The 13462-nt window shown below is 38.3% G+C and overlaps 1 protein-coding gene across 1 annotated transcript in view; it reads left to right on the forward strand.

Annotated features, from left to right (window-relative positions):
* Positions 1-8744, forward strand: part of LOC131605698 (uncharacterized) — a gene marked incomplete at its 5' end in the record, with an annotated part of 28888 nt that extends 20144 nt beyond the window's left edge. Inside the window, 3 exons of the mRNA XM_058878025.1 lie at positions 4330-5207; positions 7477-8422; positions 8641-8744. Of these exons, the coding sequence (XP_058734008.1) occupies positions 4330-5207; positions 7477-8422; positions 8641-8744 (1928 nt within the window). The remainder of the gene's footprint in view (positions 1-4329; positions 5208-7476; positions 8423-8640) is intronic.
* Positions 8745-13462: the final 4718 nt, after the last annotated feature.

Below are 13462 nucleotides of genomic sequence, written 5' to 3' on the forward strand. Positions count from 1 at the left end.
GTTTAGTTCATGTGTAAAGCAAATCGAATCACTTGTGGGTGTTATTGTTGCAGGTTTTGAGCTGAATTGGAACTTAAGAAGAACATGAGGAGGATAGAGAGCTTGAAGTCTCAAAGGCAAAGGAAAAAGTTGGTTTTTGCAAAGGTCGCGCCGCGAGAGTTCTCCCTTGCGCCGCGAAAATATCTCTGTTTGAGGGGCGCGCCGCGCCAGCCCGTTGCCGCGCCGCGGCCTCGGCGTTAAAAGCCCAAAAATTCTGTTTAAAAGCCCTAGCTTCCAAGAGAAAAAGGGTAGTTAGAGAACTTTGTGAAGAGCGAAATTAGGAGAGCATTCTGAGTTTGCAATCAAGAACAACAATTGAAGGCCAATTCTTTACCAATTGAAGGCATTCTATTGATGAAGATGAATTCCTCCATTAATTCTTGTGTGTTCTTCATGTCTATGGAGAGCTAAATCCCTCTTGTTGAGTCTAAGGTAGTAGTTAACCTATGAATATACATTACCATTGATTAATTCCTGTGAACAATTGTTTGAAGTTATTATCAATAAGAAACCTTGTTTTAATTTACATCATTGTTGAATCTTCGATCGAAAGAGAGGATTTTTACTTTTGCCCTAGGTTACTATATTGATTCAATTATAATTTGCAGAGATGGAATTGTGATTGGGTTTTCATAATTATCGTTCTTAATTACTATTATCGATATTGATATTTGGAGAGATCGAATCTCATACCGATAAAAGTTTATCCAATTTGATTTGCAGACATGGAATCTTATTTGAGGATAAGTGAAGATAATGATTCAAAGGATTGTTCTATTGTGAATTAATTGATAATTGTATAGGATTAGGTTGATGAACCCTAAAGGCTCAACATATTTCTTTATTTGTTAACACAAAGTCCTTTACTTGCTTTTATTTTATTATTTGCTTTTGATATTATTAGAAGTATAAAACAAACCAAACCAAATTTCCTAACTCAAAATAAACAACTATAGAACGGCAGTGATATTAACCAATCCCTGTGGATACGATATATTACAGAAAATATTTACCCACAAATACTTTCAACAAATTGGCGCCGTTGCCGGGGATTGGTGTCAATATTGCACACATTGCAATAGTTCTTATTTTGAGTTTTAAGTTTTATTTTCTCTATTTGGTTGTTTCACGTGTTTGCTAGTTTTTGCAGAAGATCGTGTATGCGCAGCAAAGTTTCTAGCGATCAACTTCTTTTTGATCCTGAGATCGAAAGGACCGCTAGGAGGTTAAATAGCAAAGCACGAAGAAGAGGAAACATAGCAAAAGCAAGAGACAACGCAACCGCGACATCGTCACAACAACTTGAAACCATTGACGAGTCGCAAGAAGGATTCTTCTTTCACGAACTATTCACGGAGGAAGAACCGGAAGTTTTTATACAACCTACTGTTGTCAACATGGCTGCTAATGGTCCATGTGCTAATAGTCCAAGACTCAATCCTCAGTTCGCTAGAACTGCCGCCAACGGGCGACCGACAGAACTGAAGACCGGTATCATACAATTGATTTGTGCAAGTCCTTTCGCCGGATTGGACCATGAAGACCCGTACACGCATCTTACTCGATTCTATGAGTTAGCGGGTACTACGGGTGTCGCTCAAGCTGATGAGGAAGCATTATTTAAGAGGTTGTTCCCACACTCTTTGCTATCTAAGGCAAAAGATTGGTATCTGGATCAACCCGAAGCAGTGATGACTAATTGGAACACATTGGAAGAAAAATTTCTGGAAAGGTTTTACTCTCAAAACCGATTCTTCGAAGCAAAAACAGCAATAGCAGTATTTTCTCAAGGTAGTAATGAATCTTTAAATGAAGCATGGGAAAGGTATAAAGCTATGTTGAGAAAGTGCAAAGGACACGGCTTTACAGACGTCGATCAAATCCATATGTTCCGTAACGGTCTCACAGCTACAAACAAGACACTTTTGGACGCCACAGCTGGTGGTTCACTCATGTCCAAAACACCTGAAGAAGCTACTCAGATAATAGAGCGAATGGCTCTAAATGATCGTCAAGGCAATCATGATCGAACGGTAAGAGATAAGAAACCCGGAATGTTGGAGTTAAACAACAGTGATGCTCTACTTGCCCAGAACAAATTTCTAACTTCACAAGTGGAACTTTTGACACAACAAATGTCTAAATTACCACAACAGATCAAGGAGCTGAACGGGGTATCTAATTCATATCAAGTTGCTAAGTGCGAATTGTGCAAGGGAGATCATCAAACAGGATTCTGTCCACCAGTGCTAGAAGAAGAAGTGAATTACATGAATAATAACCAAGGACAAAGGCCGAATCAATATCAAAATCAGCCATACCAACAAGGTTATCCACCAAGATATAACAATCAAGGGTACCAACAAAGGCCACCGAATCAAGGGTATCAACAACAAGCCTTCCAACCGTACACTCAACCACCACCGCAACAAGGAGGACAATCAAAGCTAGAAGAAACTATGACACAATTTATGCAAATGTCCATGACAAATCAAAAGAATCAAGAAGCAGCTATAAAGAGTTTAGAAACTCAAGTGGGCCAACTTGCTAAGCAGATTGCAACTAATCAATCAAATGCAACTTTCTCAGCCAACACTCAAGAGAACCCAAGGGAACATTGCAAAGCAGTGGTAACAAGGTCTGGACAAAAAGGTGGAAAGGATGAGACGGAAACTAATGAGGTCGAAGACGATAAAGAAAAGGAAGATGAAAAACATGATGGAGAAGATGAAGAATATGAAATTATTAACAAGGGGGCTGAAGAGGAATATATGAGTAGAGATGTCAAGAAGGAGAAATTAAAAAGAAGGAGTGCTAAAGATAAGATGGCGAACAACACGATTCCAAGTCAACATTTTCCATATCCTCATGCTCCTTCAAAGAAAGACAACGCTAGACAATATGCCAGGTTTATGGAAATTTTTAAGAAACTACAAATTAATATTCCATTCTCTGAAGCTATTGCCCAAATGCCAAAATATGCGAAATTTATGAAAGATATCTTGACAAAGAAGAAAAGACCGGAAGAAGAAGAGGTTATTATACTTGATGCACAATGTAGTGCTATCATATCACGCCTCCCTCAAAAGGCGAGAGATCCTGGAAGAGTTACTTTACCGGTCACAATAGGAAATCAAAATATTGGGAATGGATTGATTGATCTCGGATCAAGCATAAATTTAATTCCTTTATCAATAGTAAAGCGGCTGGGAAATATTGAGATGAAAGCAACAAGAATGACTTTGCAACTAGCAGACAAGTCTACCACTCTCCCATATGGAATTGCACAAGACATGTTAGTGAAAGTTGACAAATTTTTGTTTCCGGTAGATTTTGTGGTGATTGATATGGAAGAAGATAAAGATTCACCTATCATTCTTGGAAGACCATTCATGAAAACAGCCCGGATGATGATTGACATCGACGACGGTATAATGAAGCTAAGAGTCCAAGATGAAGAGGTATGTTTTAACCTCTTTGATGCTATGAAACAACCCAAAGACAAGAATGATTGTTTTCGCATGGATGTAACTGAAGCAAGTGTCGAAGAAGTGGCGAGCCAAATTCATCTCTCTAACCCTTTAGAGAGATCTCTTGTTGATTCATTTAATGTCCTCACTCAAGAAGAAGAAAAAGAAATTGAGTTGTTTCTAAAAGAATTGGAGAAAGGTGGCAACACATCCAACAAAGAAGACAAAGTGGAGGATTTGGAGCTGAAAAAAGAAGTGAAAGAGTCGAAGCTAGAATTAAAATTGCTCCCAACTCATTTGAAGTATGTATTTTTAGATGAAGAGGGAAGTAAACCGGTCGTTATTAGCTCAAAGTTAAATGCTACAGAAGAGGCAAGACTCATACAAATCCTTCAAAAGAATAAAGCAGCAATCGGATGGGTATTGGCAGATTTGAAAGGTATCAGCCCCGCATATTGCATGCACAAGATTATGTTAGAAGAAGACTTCAAACCAGTGGCCCAACCACAAAGAAGGCTAAATCCAACAATGAAAGAGGTAGTAAGGAAAGAGGTGATCAAACTCCTAGAAGCAGGAATGATTTACCCAATTTCTGATAGTGCATGGGTAAGTCCAGTACAAGTTGTTCCAAAGAAGGGAGGCATGACGGTAATCCGGAATGACAAGAATGAACTCATACCAACTAGAACTGTGACCGGGTGGCGCATGTGCATAGATTACCGGAGACTCAACAAAGCAACGAGAAAAGACCACTTTCCATTACCATTCATGGATCAAATGCTTGAGAGATTATCGGGGCAGAATTACTATTGCTTTCTGGATGGATATTCCGGATACAATCAAATCGTAGTCAACCCAGAAGATCATGAGAAGACAGCATTTACATGTCCATTTGGAATCTTCGCATATAGGAGGATGCCATTTGGACTATGCAATGCCCCAGCAACCTTTCAACGATGCATGCAAGCCATATTCTCTGACCTTATTGAAAAGAGTATTGAGGTATTCATGGATGACTTTTCAGTGTTCGGAAAGACGTTTGATACATGCTTGAACAATCTGGACGTGGCACTTGAAAGGTGTATTGAGACCAATTTGATTCTTAATTGGGAGAAGTGCCATTTTATGGTAACAGAAAGAATTGTACTCGGACACAAAGTATCTTCAAGAGGACTTGAAGTAGACCAAGCCAAGGTGGAGGTAATTTCAAAGCTACCACCTCCAATAAATGTCAAAGGAGTACGAAGCTTTTTAGGTCATGCAGGATTCTACAGAAGGTTCGTTAAAGATTTTTCCAAGATTGCCAAACCTTTGAGTAATTTACTCAATCAAGGTACGTGTTTTAATTTTGATGAATCTTGTGTTAAAGCCTTCAATGACCTGAAAGAACGGCTAGCTACCGCACCTGTGATAGTAGCACCAGATTGGAAAAACCATTTTGAACTTATGTGTGATGCTAGCGACTATGCCATAGGTGCGGTGTTAGGCCAACGGAAAGGAAAAATTTTTCATGTCATACACTATGCAAGCAAGGTGCTAAATGACGCTCAAGTCAATTATGCTACCACAGAAAAAGAATTTTTAGCTATAGTGTATGCTCTTGAAAAATTCAGATCCTATCTCATTGGGTCAAAAGTGGTGATTTACACTGACCATGCAGCCATAAAATATTTGCTCACCAAACCGGATTCGAAGCAAAGACTCATTCGTTGGGTCCTTCTCTTACAAGAATTTGACATAGAAACCCGGGATAAAAAAGGGTCAGAAAATGTGGTAGCAGATCATTTATCTCGGTTGGTCAATGTAAATGTCACCAACCAAGAAGCTGAAATAAATGAGACATTCCCGGATGAACAACTTTTTGAAATACAAACAAGACCTTGGTTCGCCGACTTGGCTAATCATAAAGCAATCGGTATGATACCGGAGGACTTTGACTGGAACAAAAAGAAAAAGTTGTTAGCCGATGCAAAGTACTATGTGTGGGACGACCCATACTTGTTCAAGATAGGTAAGGATGGAATTCTAAGAAGGTGTGTTACTGAAGAAGAAGCCCAACAAATCTTGTGGCATTGTCATAATTCACCAAGTGGTGGTCATTTTAATGGATGGAGGACAGCAACAAAGGTCCTCCAATCCGGATTTTTCTGGCCAACAATTTTCAAAGACGCCCATCACCATGCAAAGAGTTGTGACAAATGTCAAAGAGTTGGTGGGATAAGTAAACGGGATGAGATGCCACTTCAAACCATCATTGAAGTAGAAGTTTTTGATTGTTGGGGCATCGATTTTATGGGGCCATTTCTTCCTTCTTTTACTAACGAATATATTTTAGTTGCAGTGGATTATGTTTCCAAGTGGGTCGAAGCCATCGCTACACCAAAGGCGGATGCCAAAACGATGCTAAAATTTTTAAACCGTAACATATTCACACGTTTTGGCATGCCTAGAGTGATCATAAGCGATGGTGGATCTCATTTTGTTAATGAACAGGTGGCAAAAGTGCTGGACAAATATCATATCAACCACAAGATAGCTTCACCTTATCATCCCCAAACCAACGGGCAAGCAGAAATTTCAAATCGAGCGATCAAGAACATTCTCGAGAAGACAGTGTCAGAGTCCCGTAAAGATTGGTCGGTAAGGATAGATGATGCCTTGTGGGCATATAGGACAGCATACAAAGCGCCAACTGGTGCATCACCTTTTCAAATGGTTTATGGTAAGGCATGTCATTTACCGGTGGAGGTGGAGCACAAAGCACTATGGGCCCTTCGTTTCTTCAATAGAGATGATAGTTTGGCGTATAAGAAGAGGAAGAATCAACTCCATGAACTTGAGGAATTCAGGTACCTAGCATATGAGTCTAATAAAATGTATAAGGAAAATATGAAAAGGTACCATGATAAGAGAATCAAAAAGAAAGAGTTCAAGGTGGGCGACCTTGTATTACTATTCAACTCCAGGCTCAGGCTCTTCCCAGGAAAATTGAAGTCTAAATGGTCAGGACCATTTATAATCAAGGAAATTAAACCCTACGGGGCCATTACTATTGAAGATGGTAAGACCAAAGACAGTTGGACCGTTAATGGAGAACGGTTAAAAAGCTATCTTGGGGGAGAGTTTGATAGAGAAGTATGCACAATCTCCCTGTTGAACTCCTAGTCAAAGGAGTTTAACCGTCGAGCCATGCGACGTTAAACGAAGCGCTTGTTGGGAGGCAACCCAACAGAGTAAGCATCTTTCATTTTAAGTAATTTTCTTTTAATTTTAATTTTTGTCTTTATATGAGTTATCATCAATCAGTGCCATCAGCACAAGGGAAGTTACAAAAGAGTGAAGTGGGGAAACAAGCAGCAAAAAAAAACAAAAAACAAAAAAAAAATGTTCAAAATTTTTAAAAGACCGCGCCGCGGGGATAAAGTGCGCGCCGCGACGCCAAACAGAGATATTTGCGCGTCGCGGGGGTAACCTTGCGCGCCGCGGTGCTGCGAAAAGAATAATATATTCAGTTTATTTGGAAACTGCTCAGTTCCCCCTTTCTCTCTTTTGAAACTCAACCACACCCATAGAGCGAAATCTCACACTCTGGTTCACTCTCGTTCATCTTCGTTCCAAATCCTATCATCAATCAATCCTCAATAAGGTATGTCCCTCCTTTTTCACTCTTGTGTGCTAATAAGTTCTTTCTCTGCAAAGAACCCTAAATCTTAGGTAGGAGGAATCTAGTCGCATTTAAGCAAAACCCTAGGGTAGGTGACATCAAATTGTTGTGCAAATGCTGTATCATGGTCTGTTCAGCAATATTGGGGATCCAAACACAGACCCCAGGCAGGGAAGAGTTTTCAGATGCGCCGCAGCCGCGCCGCGGGGAACCGCAGCCGCGCCGCGACTGGAGAGTTTTTCTTAAAATTTTCTGTTCTGATTTTTTTTTCTGCTGCTTTGTCTTTTGTTGTGATCATTGCAGATGCACCCAGCCAAGAGAGTACGCACAAAGTCAACAAGCTCAGGTCCTCGCGGATCGCGTGCTACGGGCAACCAATCTGAGAAGTTTTTAGGTCGGGCTCAAGCCGACAGGTTCAAGATTCTGGGCTCTAGAACCATCTTGGCTGAGAAAGTTGTTGTAACTCGGGGAGATGAGGATGGCCTTTATGCTAATTTGTGGGGTTTTCTAGAAGAAAGGAATTGGGAGAAGGTGTTTGAACCACACACTGTAATTGACTACGACATAGTCAAGGAATTTTATGCCAATGCCATCAAGACTACTGATGAATCTGTCGCGTATTCATACCAATCCTATGTGAGAGGCAAGACTGTGGCATTCGACAGAGAGTCAATCAGTGAGTTTTTAGGGGAACCTTTCCAATTGGGTGAGAATGAAAAATACTTTTACAGGCAAAATGTCAACAATTGTGCCAGCATGGTGGAGTTGATGACAGAGACAATTTGTGATAGGGGGCGAGGACCAGAGCTTAGTCGGCAAGGGAACCCAACCCACTACAACAGGAAGAATTTGAATATTCAAGCAAGGGGAATTCTATCAGTGATCCTCTACAACATCCGGCCAAGGACTCATGTCACTACCATTCCCCTTGATGTGGCTTTCCTAATAACCGCAATCATGACGGAAAACACTGTTGATGTCGCCTTCATCCCCTCGCAGGAATTGCGACGAGCTGCTTTGAGTGACACACAACATGGCATTAATGCCAAATGTGTGTTGCCATTACCTGGATTGATTATGGGTCTTTGTAAAGACGCCGGAGTGGAAATTCCTGGACAGGGACATCACGTTATTAACACTTTTATTGATGATGTTTTTATTGACAGGTTTTGTGCAAAGCCATACTACCGGGATCAGGCAGCCGATTCTCCTCCAGCTGGCCCTTCTGTTCCTGCAGCACCCCCTCAGGGTAGTACAGTCCCTTTTGACCCTCTGGTAGCCCATCATTACTATTCCGCTATGTTTGAAGCTAATTAGAGGTCCCAGATTTTTCTGCATGATGCGATGCAGCAACAATTCAGGAACCTGTCTGTAGCTCCTGAAGAGAGAACTTTCCCAACCAGGGAAAGCTATTTCACTTACTGTGGTTGGCCGGAGACCAACCCTTTTCCTGTTGGGGGGATGCAGGTGGTGGTACAGGTGCTGATGCAGGTGGTACTGCTGGGGCTGATAACCAAGGCCAGGAGAATGAGGCGGATATTGAGGCTGATATTGATGCCATGTTTGTTTGAGATTTGAGAGGTGATGTACGAGTGAGTGAAAAATTGTTTTGTGTTGGTAATTGAGTTGATGATAAGACTGCTGTTTTTTTTTTCTGTTTATCTGATCTAGACTCTGGTGAACCTTAGTGGTCACTATGACTTGTTTTATTTGAATTAAGTTATGTTAAGTATTGCAATTCGTTGTTTCTTTCAGTTTTAGTTTTTTTTTGTACTCCCAGTTAGAGTAGGTGGTCCCATAACAAAGCGAGAATCTCAAGCGAAGTATCAACAATGAAGCAACATGTATGAAAGTGGTAGGAAGTGAATGTTCAAACTTTTTCAGTTTCACTTTCTTTTTCAATAAGTAACAAAGCAGGTATGAATTTTTAAACTCAAACTCTTAATGTGTGCAATGAAACTTAAAGTGTTTGTAAATACTGTCAGAAGTTCTTTATGGTACATTGTTTATTGGATCAGCTTAGCCTTAACCATTGTGAGGAAAGCTTTCCATTGTTTACTATATGCAGGAGACCATCAATTATTTTGACTTGTTCGTATCATGCTAAACCGGTTGTTGCATCGTCTGTGGTAATCTGTGGAAGTGATTTAGGCAATTGTTTGAATTTGAGAGTTCTTTGAGCCGACTCCACCGTAAAAATTATTTTTTTCTGTGAGAGTGTGATCCTTTGCTAACCATTCTTTGAGCCTGAGGTCAGGGTAAGTATCATAATATGCACCAAGGAAATAGCTGGTGAAGTTTGATCTCAATAAAAAGTTTTGTTTTGGACCATCAACCATAAAATTTGGTGATGTGTTGTCTCTTTGACCTTTTTTAGAAAGTAGGGGAGCATTCATATAATCTAAATACAGGTTGATCTCCAAGTTGGGGAGAGTCACATTCAAAAGAAGAGTAAGTACATGTGGTAATCGGTGAAAGATAAAAGAAGTCGTAGCTTGAAAAAAAAAATTTGGAAAAAGAACACCGTTTGAATATAACGTTTGTTGAAAAAAGATGAAAAAGAAAAACCAAGCTACGAATGGAAAACGATGAACGGGTGAGAGAATTAAAGTTATAGAGGAGAAGGAATGAGTTATGATTTGGATGCTTCCCTAGATTAGGAACAACCCTTGATTATCTTCTTTTCTTTGAATTTAAACCGCATTACAACCCTAGAAAGACCTTCTGATTCTCAGATTCCACAGGACTTGATGCTAATAATTCGGTGAACGTATGATATGGATCTTTGTTGATTTAATTGTGTGGATGAGTGTTTAACCCCTCTTTTATTCATCATACTTTTTGATGAGAGTGATTAGTGCTGATTCAATTACAATTGTGTAGTGTTTTGAACTTCTGGAGGTAAGTTGCTTTCAAAGTTTGTTTCATGTGTATATTCTGAGTTTGCTGGTAGAAGAGGAGTATTTGACTTAGTTACTAGATTGAACCACTTGAGAAAAACTTTTTGAAAAAAAACTTGTTGCATGATTGTCGATAAACTTTGCTGGAGGTAAGTAATTTTGTTTAGGGACAAACAAAACTCTAAGTTGGGGAGAGTTTGTTAGGAGTAAATTAATGGTAAATTCATGTGTTAATAGAAGTGATTTAGTCTCCAAACCAATGCAAAATGTGATGAATCCATAGGTTTTTATGAAGAATTGAACTGAATAAGTTTAGTTCATGTGTAAAGCAAATCGAATCACTTGTGGGTGTTATTGTTGCAGGTTTTGAGCTGAATTGGAACTTAAGAAGAACATGAGGAGGATAGAGAGCTTGAAGTCTCAAAGGCAAAGGAAAAAGTTGGTTTTTGCAAAGGTCGCGCCGCGAGAGTTCTCCCTTGCGCCGCGAAAATATCTCTGTTTGAGGGGCGCGCCGCGCCAGCCCGTTGCCGCGCCGCGGCCTCGGCGTTAAAAGCCCAAAAATTCTGTTTAAAAGCCCTAGCTTCCAAGAGAAAAAGGGTAGTTAGAGAACTTTGTGAAGAGCGAAATTAGGAGAGCATTCTGAGTTTGCAATCAAGAACAACAATTGAAGGCCAATTCTTTACCAATTGAAGGCATTCTATTGATGAAGATGAATTCCTCCATTAATTCTTGTGTGTTCTTCATGTCTATGGAGAGCTAAATCCCTCTTGTTGAGTCTAAGGTAGTAGTTAACCTATGAATATACATTACCATTGATTAATTCCTGTGAACAATTGTTTGAAGTTATTATCAATAAGAAACCTTGTTTTAATTTACATCATTGTTGAATCTTCGATCGAAAGAGAGGATTTTTACTTTTGCCCTAGGTTACTATATTGATTCAATTATAATTTGCAGAGATGGAATTGTGATTGGGTTTTCATAATTATCGTTCTTAATTACTATTATCGATATTGATATTTGGAGAGATCGAATCTCATACCGATAAAAGTTTATCCAATTTGATTTGCAGACATGGAATCTTATTTGAGGATAAGTGAAGATAATGATTCAAAGGATTGTTCTATTGTGAATTAATTGATAATTGTATAGGATTAGGTTGATGAACCCTAAAGGCTCAACATATTTCTTTATTTGTTAACACAAAGTCCTTTACTTGCTTTTATTTTATTATTTGCTTTTGATATTATTAGAAGTATAAAACAAACCAAACCAAATTTCCTAACTCAAAATAAACAACTATAGAACGGCAGTGATATTAACCAATCCCTGTGGATACGATATATTACAGAAAATATTTACCCACAAATACTTTCAACAATAGCCACCGTCATGATTTCATAGATTTGAGTAGAAAGTCAAAGATATGACAAAAAATAGAAATATCACACCTCTGAAATCCACTGTCCTCCTAAAAATGTTTAAAATTAAAATGAGAACACCAAAACCTCTTCATCACCATTTAATAACAACAAAAAACCTAAATCTGAAGAAGAAGATGCTCATGGAGCCATTTCCACATGGAGGCGCCGCACATGGAGTCATCAGAAATCGCACCGTCGGCGAAACTTCCCCCTTTCCCGTGAGCCAACACCACCAAACCTGAAACAACAAAAACCAAATCAAAATCAAAATCGAACTTGTCTGAAACTCAATAATAACAATGAAAGAGATGGAGAAGGAAGAAGAAGCGAAGGGAGGAATAAGAATGAAAAAGGAGAAGGAAGAATGAGAGAGAGAGAGAGAGAGAGAGAGAGAGAGAGAGAGAGAGAGAGAGAGAGAGAGAGAGAGAGAGAGAGAGAGAAAGAAGAAGATAGCAGTCTGAGAAAGAGAGAAAGGGAAATAAACGCGAGAGAGAGAGAGAGAGAGAAAAAAAAAGAGAGATAGAAAAATGAAGGGAAATAGTTGTTTTGGTTTATATAATAGTGAGGAGTAGTAATATTATAATAATAAAAGTTATGTTTTTTGTGTATAAAGACCAAAAAACCAGCATTCTAATGATGTGGCAAAAATGAAGTAAAGGGTATATTAGAGTTTTCCAGAGCTACAAATTTTCTTATATGGTAGATTAATTTGGATCACACACCAATATCATTGTTGAAGGTTGTCGGAGAAGAAAATCTAGCTCCCCATAGAGATAGTATGCTTGAATGATGTTAACAGCAAATATCACACCTAGAAAAGCTTTATGTGAATTGTGACATGATCGATGTGATCGATGTGAATTGTGACATGAGAAGGTGATGGTGCGAATCTTGAAGTCTGATTGATTAAATTTTTGAATTTGTTTGTTTCTTGGTCCATTTTACATGGTGTGGACTATCCGATATTGAAAATTCAGATGATTTGGCGAAGGAAATATTCGGATGAGAATGACCATTTATATTGGATGACTTGTGAATTATGATCTAGGAAGAAGATTGTGGACCTTTGTGAGTCCAATTGATAAAAAAAATTAATTTGTTTGTTAGTCTATTTTACATGATGTGGACTGTCCAATATTAAAAATTCTAGTATGTGTACTCCTAATGATGGAAAAATTCAGTTGATAAGGATCCTTTCTATTGGAAGACATGTGAATTGTGATCTAGAAAGGTGATGGAAAATCTTCGGGAGTCTGATTCATGAAATTTTTTAATTTGTTTGTTTTCTAGTCCATTTTTCACGATGTGGACGGTTTGATATTGAAAGGTCTAGTCGATGTTCTTCTAGTAAAGGAAATATTTAGTTAAGAATGACCATTTTTAGTGGAAGACTTGTGGATTGTGATGGTGGACCTTTGAGAGTGCAATGGATGACATTTTTGAATTTTTTTGTTTATGAGTCCATTTTACACAATGTATACAGTTTGATAATGAAAATTCTAGTCGATGTTCTTCTAGTGAAGGAAAGAGTCAAGTCTAGTTGAAAAGGAATGAATTCTGTGTGTGATGGGGCAGGTCTTCAATGTGATAATACGAGGGTGGACCTATTTGAAAATCAGGTTCCTGGTTTTGTTTAAATATCCTTTTCAACTTCAATTTTCAGTTATTAAAAAATTTCTTTGACAATTGAATTTTTCTATAAAAAAAATCAGGTTCTTAGAAATAAATAAATAAGTGTATTAAATTCTAAAATAAATAAGTGTTTTTGAAATTTTATAATATTAAATTATTAATAAGATCGTTTAATTATTATTTTTTAAGATGTTAAGTTAAAAAAAAATTGAATGCTTATTAAATATTACTAATATTGTATTAAATAATTATTAAAAATAATTTGTAATAGTAAGATCTACATACAAAGTCAAATAAAAAACTATCATCATTGAAAAAAAAAATTTAATAGAC

Source organism: Vicia villosa, linkage group LG5 (assembly GCF_029867415.1).
Source record: "Vicia villosa cultivar HV-30 ecotype Madison, WI linkage group LG5, Vvil1.0, whole genome shotgun sequence".
Taxonomy (NCBI): domain Eukaryota; kingdom Viridiplantae; phylum Streptophyta; class Magnoliopsida; order Fabales; family Fabaceae; genus Vicia; species Vicia villosa.